The following is a 13,618-nucleotide window of genomic DNA, read 5'->3' on the forward strand; positions in this document are numbered from 1 at the left end:
TCCATGGTATTAAATCACATTGAAATACAATTTATTACTTCATTAAGTACTTTTATATATTTTTATAAACCTTTCTCATATTTATTTTAAGAACATATTTTTAAAAATTGTCTGAACAAAACTCTTCAGTGAACTAAGATACATGGCTCTCTTCAGCAGGAGATAATTACTGTGATTTTTAAAAAATAGTAATAAAAAGCTTGACTTATTCTTTTACTCTTTCAAAACTGTTGAGCCAGAAATAGTTCACATTACATCAAAAAGTTAAAATGAGATAGCTATTATTTTCATAAAATAGGACTACAATTACTGAGAAGTTTTTATAAGTAGAGACTGAACATTACATGTGTTATTATTATTATTACAGCTACTAGGAAGAAATAGTTTTACTAATTTTTTCACTACTTATGATTATTTAGATCACATAAAAAAGCATACATTCACTTAACAGACCCTTAAAAGTGTATATTTAAATAAAACTTCTTGTGAAATAAAAAAACAATGAAAGTAACCTCACAAACACTACAAACATTACAAGAACAATGGAAAGAAAGATGAAAAGAAACTGTGAAACATCCATACATAAATATTATTTTAAATAATAAAGTTTAACTATGCAGAGCTACCTATAATAATTTAATTCTCTATTTAAAAAACAAAGTATGCAAAGGCCAATGTTTTTTAGTTAAAATATATCTTTTGAATATATATTAACAATTCCACAGACACTTTGTTCATTAAGGTTTATAAATTTCCTAAAGCTGGCACTCTTCAGTCACAATCTCGTAACTAGAATGAACCAAACAAATAGATTCTCTAGTCAAGAAAATATTTCACAAGTAAGGATTTTTGTTGTAGCTAAACTTAAAAAATAGCAGTTAGTTTTTATCTAAAGTATTTTTTCCATCACATTAATACAGATTATATCATTGTATCTCAAGATGGCTGGTATGGGTATTAAAACTTTTATTAAAGTAAAGTAGAGAACAACGTTTTGATCTTCTCAGGGCATCTTCGGGTTAACTTTTTTGTTAAACTGAAAATGACCTAAGAAGGTCAAAACATTGTTCTCTACTTTATATTAATAAAAGATTTAATACCCATACCAGCCATCTTAAAATACAATTTCACTTCAAGTGGATTTCTCATCATCACAGACATTATACTATTATGACATGAGACCAATGTGAACATATACCAAATAATATTTATTAATGAATTAATTTAGTAGCAATGTGTTAATAAGTAAATATTTCACCACAGTATTTCATTTTCTATCATTAGAAAATGTTTTACGTTAGACAAATTTTGCATTTTAATATGATTTTATGATAAAACATACATGCTGGTAGCGTTTACTTTTCTCTGGGAAGATTCTAATATGGATTCTTCAATTTCTAGAATGTTATCAGTGGCATGAACAATGTTGTGTAGTGCCTATAATCAAAAATAATCTATATTATACAATAAAACTTTCCTAAATGAAGATTGATTAATATACAGTATAATATCTAAAAGAAAACTTTACATGTCAAACTATCCTGCTGTTTAATCATTTGTTATAAAGTATAATACAATGCATGATAAAAAATTACGTAATCAACAATCTTGACTTTGTCAAGACAAATAACTATTTTTTTAAAAAACGTATGAATATATAAAAAGAATATATAAAACAGAAGATCATTCTATAATTTTTAAAACAAGAACACTTACAGAAATATTTATGATATCTGTAAATGAAATTTTTTTCATTATTTTTGCAACATAGTACACATCAAGAGCTTGAAATATACTGTGGTTCTCTGTCAAGGTTCTCATGTTACTAGACACACTAAAAATATTTTCTTTTTTTACTTCAACCTAGAAAGAAAAAAAAGACACGCTTATCATTACTTCAATAAATTAACAATCTGCTAGACACCAAAAACTCAAAAATTTCAGAAATTTAATCAAGAAAAGATAATTGTTGTTAAAAGTTCTACTGCTGAATATATATTTTTTAAAAGAAAATAACTGATACAGGGATTTAAAAGTACTTTGCTTTACAAGAACAATTTTCATGAAATAAAGAAAGCAACATGTTTATCACCTATGTATTTGGTTAATGTTTTTAACCATTGAGTAGTGCAATATCAAGAGGGGAAGACTAGTAAACAAAGGATGCAAATTTTTCTGAAGAAGGATATTTAAAGAGTGAGATGTTAACTAATGTACAGTCAATTGACACAATAATCATGTTATACAGCACTAATGCATTGAACCTTGTGTTCAGTAAAACAGAATGCTATTTCTGTACATAGCAATACAGTGATTTACTATTCTACATGTACTTCTGCAGTTTTTTCTTCCTGGGTATGGTCTTATCAACTTTAAATAATTCTCCCACAGAACATCAGTTTGCCAATTGCATAGATAAAACTGACCAATAATTTTCACAGTATGCCCATTGCAAAGATGTCATTGTCAGAAGCTCACGGATGACTACCTTCAATCTGTGAATGATGCCTTCTTTATATAGTCAGAGAGTCACCTCTCATAATCTGTTATTTATTTCCTACAATCAGAGCAGAGTTTATGCTGATTGACCCAAATGGCAGTTTTTGCTTGGAGTGCTTGACAGCATGCAGTCTATTGGTGTTCTGGCTACTTATATATAAACCTGGAACTCAATTTCTCATAGTAGATGCTGAATGAAGTCATGCACTATGTATTAAAAAAAATGCATGGTGCCAATACCAGGCTAAAAAAAAATAGCTCAGAATTGATTAACCTAACCATGAAAGACAAACCAAAGGTAAAGCCTGGATGCTTGGAGATATGGGAATATGAAAAGAAGCACTAAAGATGCCTACCATGGTAATCTATAGTCACAGGGAGAAAGAACTGTTCCCAAGTCCAAAACGATAGTCACAGACTAAACTGTCAGCTCTGAAGTCCATGGAAAAAGGAAAAACAAATGAGAGCAGAGGAACAGGCTGAAGATAAAGGGAGTGAAGGTGAGGTGGAAGATAGTAAGTAGCATAGAAAGAGTTTCACAGAAGGCAGGAAAGCAAGAAAAAATGGCATCCATCACAGCCTATAACACAAAAGTCTCAACAACAGAGGAAAGTAGTCAAACAAAAGTATTTGAGGTAAAAGGTAAATTTACCTGGTTAAGAAGGGTATCCTTCCCCAACAAATCTCAAACACAGAGTAACCGAGTGACAAGGCTGTAGAAGAAGTACACCAATGTAAGAAAAGAAATGAATGAGTGGCTATTAAAATTCCCTGACAAAAACAGCAAATTGCATCCAAAACAAGATGGATGGAGGATTAAATGTTGTGAGAGAAGAATAAATGAAACCTGAACCTGAGAAAGACTAACAGAAGACAATGGATTGGATTTCCAAGTCTAAAAAAAGACCCTGGGATTAGGAAGTCCGAGAAATGAACCACTGTCTTAATGTAAGCTGAGGCATAAGTCTCAACCTCTTGTGAAGAATGATGTATTCTGGTACCAAAACAAAAATAACCTGTAAGTCACTATTATGACTATGTATAAACGTTAGCAATGCACACTGTTAAAATTTACTTGCAAACAACAACAGTATTTAAATGCATGAAACACATGACAGCTTTCTGTACTTTATGGGAAAAACATGCACACAGTTAGATGAAAGTATTCTAAATTCAAGACATGCTAACTGTAAATTGCAGCTAACCTTGATAACTGATCACATAGTTGGTCTATCTCTGTACATTTATAAGGATGATTTTGTAACTATGAGTATATTCCATTTACTATGTCTGTCACCTGTAGATTAATTTTATTTGTAGTGTAAATCTGTGTAAAAAAAGGTAGTACATGCTGGATATAGAATGGCTAATGATTCAGATGAGAATATGAAGTTCCTTAAATGTTACAGGAGTAAGATTGAAACAAAGAACTTGTGAAATATACCACTATATTTATGCCTATCTAATATGTAATTTGTAAAACTACATGGAATTATCACATTACAAAAAAAAACTAAAAAACTCTGGTTGAGTGTCAATACATGGAAATACTTTTTTTTTCCTGAGAATTACTCGAATGTTAAAATTCATAAAAGACAGGGAGATTTATTGTACTCTATCAGTGAACAACAAATCAATGCTGACTTCAGAAGGAAATGGATAATTTTGTTGTATCTGAAGATTTGTCATTTCATTTCTCAGAAGGGAAGCTGCATTGTACCAATGATAGTAACATTTTAAGCCTTTATGCCTTCTGAACATATAAAATCAGAATGCTCAGCTTATTCTTGAGAAGCTTTAAAGCTAGTTTTTAAACCAGAGGCAGTCTTGATCGCATCATCTAATGTGATCAGGCTGCTAATCAAAATGCTTGAAAATGATTGGCAGTGTTGAGCTTGGATGAAGGTAATGTTACCTAGTATTTGATGAGTCTTTGTGATTTACACTGTGATACATTTGACTATTACTCTGATCATCAGTTGTTAATAATATCCTATATATGTTGAGTTTATCAAAACAAATTCCCTGTCCTTCTTGCATTAAGTTATTATTGCTTCAATCAAGGCATTTCATGAAGGTCATGATGTAGCAATAATCTTTATTAGGAACATGTTGTGCCTGTTTTTGTGAAAAGTTGCTTAAGTTTATCTTGTTAATATAAATTGCTTCTATGGTATAACAGCTTCTATGGTATACAGAATCTACTGCAATAAGTTTTTTCCCTTGAATATGTCTATGTCTTCATCAATACTTTCCCTAGATGCAACAACCCTATTAAGTTCTGAAAAAAGCCATTTACATAATAATAAAGCTTTTTTTTTTAATTTAATAACACAAGAGTAAGGCTAAAGGGTATCATCCATTTCAGCATAAAACAGAAAACTCTGCAATAATGTACAACACATTACTTTGCTTTCTTCAAGCCCGTTCCCTTGGCTGTGGTTTTGCTACATAGTCACACTATCAATTTTTTATTATTAATTTAAATTGACTTTATTTTGAATGATGGGCTAGATTCACTGAATAACAGGAAATTCAGTAAGAAATCTATTACATCATAATTCTTAATTCTTCCAAGTATATGAATTTTTAATAAACAAAAACTGTAAATTAACACATTGTAAAACTATAATGAGTAATCTTCATTATAACACAAACAGTGTCTGTATGTACTAGCTTGGCTAGTAAATACAATCACTTTTATTGAATTAGGTGTGTAACTATTTTCCTAACCAGACTGGTTAGTTTCAACATTCCAATTTAACAGATAATGTCAAAGTTACTATAAATCATTAGTGCTATCTACAATATAAATATGTCATTCACTGGAGGATGCTACTATCATCTACTTTGCACAACATATAGCATTGTAACCACACGTCCTATGAATTGACTAGTGTTACCTTAAGAGAATAACAGGGGTTGCTGAAATGAAAACATTTTAATGATTTTGTTAGTCATGTGTTATATTCAAACTGCATTAACCAGAATGCCAACTAATTCTGAATAACATTAGTTTGTATTACAATTATCATGATGTACATCCTTTGTCAGATTTTGTTATAATTTGTGTTTATGGCAAGCATATGAAAAGAGATTAGAGGGTTGTCATATGCAAATAACACATGTAGTTTGCCCATAATATATATATTTAATATTTACTAACTTAAACATTCATGATGTTAGGAGATCACATAAGGTAAAGAAAGTCAATCTCAGTTTGCACCTGAAAAAGAAAGAACTACCTTTTGAAAGTGCTCATAATAAGGTTTATGTTTGCCTTCAAAATGAAAAACATTTTCTAAGTTCTGACTTTGAACATCCAAAATCTGTTTGACTTCATGTGGTAAAGTTACTTCTGTAGTAGAGTTCAATCATTAAAATCGTCTGCTTCAAGTGAAAGTTGTATTGTTTTCAATGTTACCTTTTATATATATATGACACACACACACATATACTCTACAACAGACACTTATATTATGGATATTTACAGATTCTTGTAATTCTGTTTTCTGATTTGCCAGCAACAGATAAAAGATGATGAATTGTGAATGTAACTTTGTAATCTTAAGATAAATACATTCCTGAATTGTAAGGGTTAAACTTACATGTGAAGCTTCACCCTCACTGTGTGCTGACATACTGATATTGTTTAACTGAATTGTGTTCTTAACACAGTTTTCATTCTTTTATCTTAATGCTGTTTATCTTATTTTACTTTACTTCATATTTAATATTATAATAGTTCCCCACTTGTATGATTGGCTGTTTTCTTTAAGAAGAAGTGTTTATTTTTGCATCAGCTTCACACAATTTTCTTAGGTTATTTTCAAATAAAGCAAGTAAATACACTTGTTCTTCCACACACTAAGCTGTAAAACCTGTGTTTGCTTCAGTATTATGTTTATTCTTGGAAATACTATAAAGTAAAGCCGAGGATACCATATATGAAAAACAGCAACTAAAGAGTATTGAAAATAAAACTTAATACGTTGTTGATGAAGTTTAATTTTTGCTCCTTTTTTTTTTTTATATTTCTTTCATACAATACTTTAGAACACAGAATGACACAAAAGGTATCATCTTGAGAAATACATTAACAAAATTAATAATACCTATAAATATACAGGGAAGACTCAAGTCACTAAACAGTAACAGATTAAGCCAGTGTCTAATATGTTTGCTTCCTTTTGTGTAGTTTACAGTTCAAATAGATTACTTAGCTGTTTAAAGATTATCCACTGAACTCACTGAATTTATCTCAGTTTCTTTATTAAAATTAATATAGCCAGAAAACTAATGATTGTTTTCTCTCTGTAAGTGTAGTAAACTCACCTGACTTAAGTTGTATAGGGCTAAGTTGACATTACTAAGTGTTCCTCTACATGATCCCTTAACAGCTCCCCAGAAGGCACCCACAATGAAATCTCCCTCACACTTTCGAACTACAGGATCACCATTTTCTACAGTGATACAGACAGATATAGATCACAATATATAGCTAATGAAACTGTGTTTTTATTCGTGGGTTGTATTCAGAAACTTATCAAAGTTCACGAGCTTTAATTCTTCAGAACTTACATTACTTTATACACAAATAATACTAGCCTGCAAATTTTAACCTCATAAAAGTTATTTTGGTTTTAATAAAAGATTTTACATAACTCAGCTATACAGATTTCAAAAACAATAACATTTTTTCAATCGTGTAAGACTTTTTTATATATCTAGAAGAAAAAAAACAAATCTTACTTAGACAAAATTATAATTTCATTTATCACAATGAACATTTTTTCTTGTTATGCATTTTTATTAATCCTGATTTTTTGTGAAATATGTGTCTTTTAGTCTCAAAACTAGGTGTTGTGGTCTTTATGTATTGTGTCTGGAGTATCTCATTTCAATGACCAGCAGTATGACCTTTGTGCTGATATTCTACCTTTCTCTCCATTTTGTTGATGTTTTGTTTAAATTTTTCACTTGTTCCTCATTGATGACAAATATTTTCAGGGAAATAGTCAATATACAAGTGTAAGAAATGAACTTTCAAGCTCATCTTACAACCCAACCCTATGAATTTAACAATAAAACAATTTCAGACCTGTGTAATCTAACTTAAATATATCTAGAAAAAAAAGCTGATTCAAAATCAGCACATATTTGTATTTAGTAATATGTACTTTATTTCAAACACTTTTTCACATCTAACTTTTCAGAGTGATGAAAATAAAAAACATATTTTGTAAAAAAACAAAACAAAAAACATTCAAATACCATTTACTATTCCAGTAACTTTGAAGCATAATGTGCTGTAGTTAGCTAACACTATTTACTTTACTCTCCTAATATATGCTTCATATTTACAAGTATTTTAAAATTATCTTAAAATCTGATCCAGAACATCTTAGCTCATAATAAAGTCATGTATCAAGTTTTGCATGAGATGTTACTTTTTACAGTATGATCCTCAAGAAATGTTTTCAACATTTCATGAAAAACTATATTATGTTGTGTTCTACCATTGTGTGACTGTAACACAAAGTAGAAATATGTCTACGTTACAGTACCAGTTTACCATCTGGTCACTTATACAAAATGTATATTATAAATAAAATTTTGGCACTTTTGCAGCATATTCATTATGGTTTTTTGATAAAACAGGAGTTTGATTTGAGAAAGACAAAACTTGCAATGTGTTCTTAGCTTGTCTTGGTTTTACTTGTCATAAATGCTTAATTCTACTTTCCATTTATTTCCCCGTTAAGTTTATCTTACCAATATCATATCATTTGCTTCACCTGTAACAAATCTTTATGCCTTCTTCTACATACTAGATCCTCAAGGTATAGTTTTAGAAGTCAAGCTCCTGTGTGTAGTGTGTATGCTATTTAACCATTAAATTACCACAGTGCTAAACAAATGCATTTAACTGATAGAGAAGCAAGTTCTTGATTCATTTATTGAGGATTTTATTGTAGAAGAACTACCTAATGAATATTTATAGTTATAAAAAACCTGAATAACTTGCATAGTGGTTGAGCAACCAGTTTCGTTTCCAGGAAAGATGTTAAGCTAAAAACTGGTATTCTATGCATATCCACAAACACTTGTTACAGAAAATAGCAATTTTAAGTTAACAGCTGCTCATTTTTAAAACAAATATTTAAATAAAATACACTAGAAAATGGGTCTACTGAATAACATTTAGTGGCAATTATTTTAATAAGCAACTATCAAACTCAAATAACTGTAAAGATCTCTGATACTACCAACTGAAAAATGTAATTGTCTCACTTTACTTAATACACACTTGTTTAAATTCAAGTAAATTAAATTGATATTTATTTATGAATGTTAAGCAGAGTATTTAAATTTAAATCACAACTAGTTTTTGTAACTATTAAATGTTTAGAAGAATTTTAAAGTACTTTAATCCAGAAAAACAGTATGGGCAGCATAAATGACCAGTTTTAGAGAAGAGCCAACAAATTCAGAGGATGCATGCAACAGTTCAAATGGGTTTCTAAACTCAGTACTAAAGAAAAACATAAAAATGAGTGTAGAGCATAAACTTGCAAGTTTTTGAGTGCATTTAAAGTAACTTACATGTTTTTCACAGAAAAATAAATCTAGATTATTTTACATATGTATGATTATATTGCAATTAAAAAAAAAAGTAAAGATGTGAGAGAAGTTTAAAAATAAGAATGAGCAGGTAGCCACTAGAAGTACAGGGGAGCTAGACTGGAATTTGAAGATAATGTTAAAAACTAGATTACTTATTACAAGAGAAAAATCAACTAGTTACTGTTAGTGTTAATTAAATACTTCTTGTCTCTTCAAAACTATTATATTAATAAGGTGAGAAACACATGCTGAAGATAAGCAGACAACTTTTAGTAAAATATTTTGAAAAAAAACATGAACTGCAGCAGCTGGATAGCCCATAACAAATGACATGTTAGAGAATATAGAATGAAACAAGTTACTGATAACTTAAAATAATTAAATTCCATGCTTTCACAAATACCTGTTCAAACATACAGAGTACAGACTGTAAAAAACACCTTGGTATTTAGATACAGTAATGTTCAGAGGAGTAATAACTATCCACAAAATACAGATTCCAGAAGTGTTAGAGAGATAACAAAATTATTTTAGAAACAATAAGTGATATTATTGCATAAATAAAGTATTAAATCATATAATAAACAGTGAATATTTCTCATGTAGTTTAACTCTTAACATTATGTAAAACAAATTTTGATCCTGGATAGTATGTGCTATTTCTTAATTGCTAATGTTGTAAAAGTACAGAAAATGGCCATTATTCTCTTCAAACTTTGCTTTTGTGACCTGGATAATGAAATTTAGAAATTAACCTATTTTCTATGTAAAAATGGGCAAATTTGCACATTTTCATTTACATAAGATCTGAATAAAACATATGAATAAAAATTTACATGTATTTATACTAAAGTTACACAAAAATGAACAAAAATGTTTAGAAGTGAGTAGTTTTTCGAGATTTGTGACTGTAATGTAAATCACTTTTATGTATCAGCCCCCAAATATAGTCTCCCATCATGTTTTCCTTATACGCTCCCAGATCACAAAAGCAAAGTTTGAAGAGAAAAATAGGTCTTTTCCATTTACTTTAGGCATAAGCAATTAGGAAAATAACACTTTCTGCCCAGGAACTGAAAAAGTAAAAATTTTGTCACATAGTTTAATTAATGTATGAATACCTAATGGGGCATGAGAAGGACTTCAAGTTTTCTTATGAGACTAAAACAAGAACAAAAGAAAATCACAGATACCCAACACCCCAGTTTTATTTAAGGTCAAAGTGTTGTAGTTCCTAATTTTAGATACAGTAGACTAACGATCACATCAATTAAATATATTTGAGGAAGATAAGCTCCAGGTCATACTATATTTGTACCATTTTTATCACCATTTTATCACTATTATATCATTTTTATCACTATTATATCATTTTTATCACTATTATATCATTTTTATCACCAGTTATTTACAACAAGTAACTTTATGACACTCTGCTGAGTTCTTTATCAGCCTGAAATCTCTTCTAATATAAAAGAAATCAAAGAGATGAAAACCACTCTTAACTGCTATTGAGAACAGCAGTACTGTCTATACTGTGAGTTGTTATGCCCCTTAATAACAAGATTTAGAAACGTTTCTACAGATGAGATTATTTTCTATTCATTTGCTTGTAAAACAGTAATAGTATGTTTACTTTCAATACAGGGCTCTTCAGGAATAACAGAAGATCCAATTTCAGTGTGAGGCCATGTCAGATTAGTCCCACTCTCTGTATCAAATGTCACATCCTGGAAACAGCTCACTGAGAAAAACCCAATAAAAACGTTTTCTTACAACAATTAGATATTTAATACCTTAATAAAAAAACATGGAAATTAGAAGTTTCAGCATTAAATTATATTATACTGAACATTTTTAAATATTTTCTATTATGTAGAGTTATGGGAATAGATAATAAAAATAACTGATTTCCTGTATGGATCAAACTTTGTATTCATTACTTACTTGTTAATATTTCCAACTTTGATATTTTTAGAAATTAGTTTCAGTGACATAGTGTGTAAGTAGAAATAACATTATATATATATATATAAATATAATAATAAATAATAATAAATTTATTAAGCAATAAATTAGACACAAAAAATCAAATATCAATATAAAACCATCAACAAAGAGTTAACTCGTCCTGTGATGGTTAAACACATAATAAAGTAAAATCAAAACTTACAAAATCAATATAAAGTTCCCAGAATATTATCATCAGTATTTAAGATCCATTGTTTTAAGTATTTCTTTTGATTAACACGATTAATAGAAGATCTTATACTATAAGGAATAAAATTATGAATACGAGGTGCCAAATAAAGATATTATGAACATTTTATTTTTTATTATAATTATTTTTCAGTCATATGAAGTTTTCTAATGTACATAATTTTAACTTACAACAGAATTATACATGTGAAACCAAAGTATCATAATTAGAAATATTACCAGTATTAAAACTTACAAGTACTTCTGACAATCACACTGTCTTTCCTTATCTTAAGATGTTCACACTCTGTATTTTGCAACAAATTTCTAACTCTCATTATTAATTTTTCTTCTCCACCTGTAGTTTCTTCAGTAATTATTGTACTGTCTTGAGTGTATATGTTGAAAACTACCTTTGGGAATTCCCTGTCAATAATATGAGAATTAGTAATAACATAACTTACTAGTAAACAACATCTAACTATGATACTTACCTAATATTTTAAACCATCTATAACAATAAATATTTTTTCACATTATAAGTAAGAGAAAAAAAATTGATTACTAATTTTAATCTGAATTTACAAACCTTTCATTGTAGCAAATTATTTCGAGCAGTTGATATAAGTGTAGAATGCATATTTTACATATCTCCTTCTCCATAGCATATTTATTTCATATTTACAAGAACTTGAATTTTTAAACGTACTAAATTTGGTCAAGGTCAAGGTAATGTCAGCCATTACTGTTATCCACTGAAGCTGGATCTTATCATAGAAGATTTCAATTGTTTCATGTAATAACTGTACAGTGTTCTACCTTACTTCTTGTGTAAAGGACTACTTTACAGCTGTCACAAGATGCAGAGGTAATTCAGATTTTTGTGCACATCTTTACATGTGGTCAGCTAAAGAAAGAAGGTAAATTGCTGAAGCAGTTTTAGAATTTTTAATCAGATTTTCTCAGATCTTGAGAGTCATAACTTGCTGTAGAAATATCATCTTTATATCTACAACCTTTATTTTGTTTATTGTTTCATTTTCCTTAATCTGCTTTCCACCGATATTTATTTTCATTTAGTCTTTTAATTAAATACAGCAACCCATTTATTTTACTTCAATTCTCACATTTAAAATATTAAACAATCACCTAGATTTTGTCTTCATTATGTGAAACTGCTCTATGAACATACACAGAACAGAGATACTTCAGGATTCTTGTAATTTACCTTCATATTTGGTCCACTAGAAAATAAAAGTGACATGTAATTTTAGAATTTTTCTCAGATTTCAATTGTTTATGTTCTGATAAAATCAAGGCTTGCTTGTGATGTATCATTCACATTTCACTGATCTAATTTTCTGACTGTTTTATTTTAGTTCCTATGATTATCATTCATCATCAAGGAAAGCCTATTTTTAATTTATTCTTTACTAATTACCTTTTTATTCAATAAAAGTCATATTTTTATTTCTTTTCTGCATTCACCACATCACAATTGTCTACCATCAGACAAACTGACTTTTAAGTTTCCTTACAAATAAATAATTATTTTAACTTCAATGCTGTATTTTGTCTATTTCATTCCACCACTTAATACCAATATATTACTGTGCGTATTTGTAAAAAATAAAAGGTAAGCAGCTGAACAAAGAAAAGTACATAAGTATATGCTTTCAGAAGACACTAAGAGGTTGAAAATTGAAAAGTATTTGAGGATTAATCTCAGAGTTCACCTAAAACCCTTAACCATTATTAGTGTGTCCTTAAAGTGTATGTTTTCTATATTCTACCTTTACATAATATCTCTCTCTACGTAAGATGTGTATCATAAACAATACTTTTCGTTATCTACTTGAATAACCAAAGACGCTAACCCTACTGTGGTGTAAAAAAAAAAAAAAACTACAACAGACTCAAGGAACACACAAACTAAACGAAACCACTGTGGAATATGGTATGAGAATCAGTACATAAACAACAGAAACACTGGTATTAAAATCTAAATCCAAGAAATCGTAAACACAGCAGAAGACAAGGACATTGAAAACATCTTCATGAAAGTATGAAAACCAAACAATGTTAACAACACTGGGCCCACTCTTGACACAATATTAATATACACTAAATATAAACTCAAAAATGTAGTCTTCACTCCAACTCTTCACTACTAATGTCACACATGAACCATAAGTAAAGTAAATGAACAAAATCAAAAAATTTGCAATAAGAAGCCTATACAGAGAAGTGAAGAAAATAATAAATGATAAAATCAGGAATGATGACATCACAG

At 29.2% G+C, this 13,618-nt stretch overlaps 1 protein-coding gene across 2 annotated transcripts in view; it reads right to left on the reverse strand.

The window, feature by feature from the left end:
• The window catches only part of LOC143255804 (uncharacterized), a 124,175-nt gene that overhangs the window by 26,782 nt on the left and 83,775 nt on the right, over positions 1-13,618 (reverse strand). For both annotated transcript variants that reach the window (XM_076512049.1, XM_076512048.1), the window contains exons 21-25: positions 11,582-11,751; positions 10,763-10,870; positions 6,835-6,962; positions 1,717-1,863; positions 1,343-1,437 (exon numbers count right to left, since the gene is read on the reverse strand). In XM_076512049.1, the coding sequence (XP_076368164.1) occupies positions 1,343-1,437; positions 1,717-1,863; positions 6,835-6,962; positions 10,763-10,870; positions 11,582-11,751 (648 nt within the window). The remainder of the gene's footprint in view (positions 1-1,342; positions 1,438-1,716; positions 1,864-6,834; positions 6,963-10,762; positions 10,871-11,581; positions 11,752-13,618) is intronic.

Source organism: Tachypleus tridentatus, chromosome 7, assembly GCF_004210375.1.
Source record: "Tachypleus tridentatus isolate NWPU-2018 chromosome 7, ASM421037v1, whole genome shotgun sequence".
NCBI classification, from domain to species: domain Eukaryota; kingdom Metazoa; phylum Arthropoda; class Merostomata; order Xiphosura; family Limulidae; genus Tachypleus; species Tachypleus tridentatus.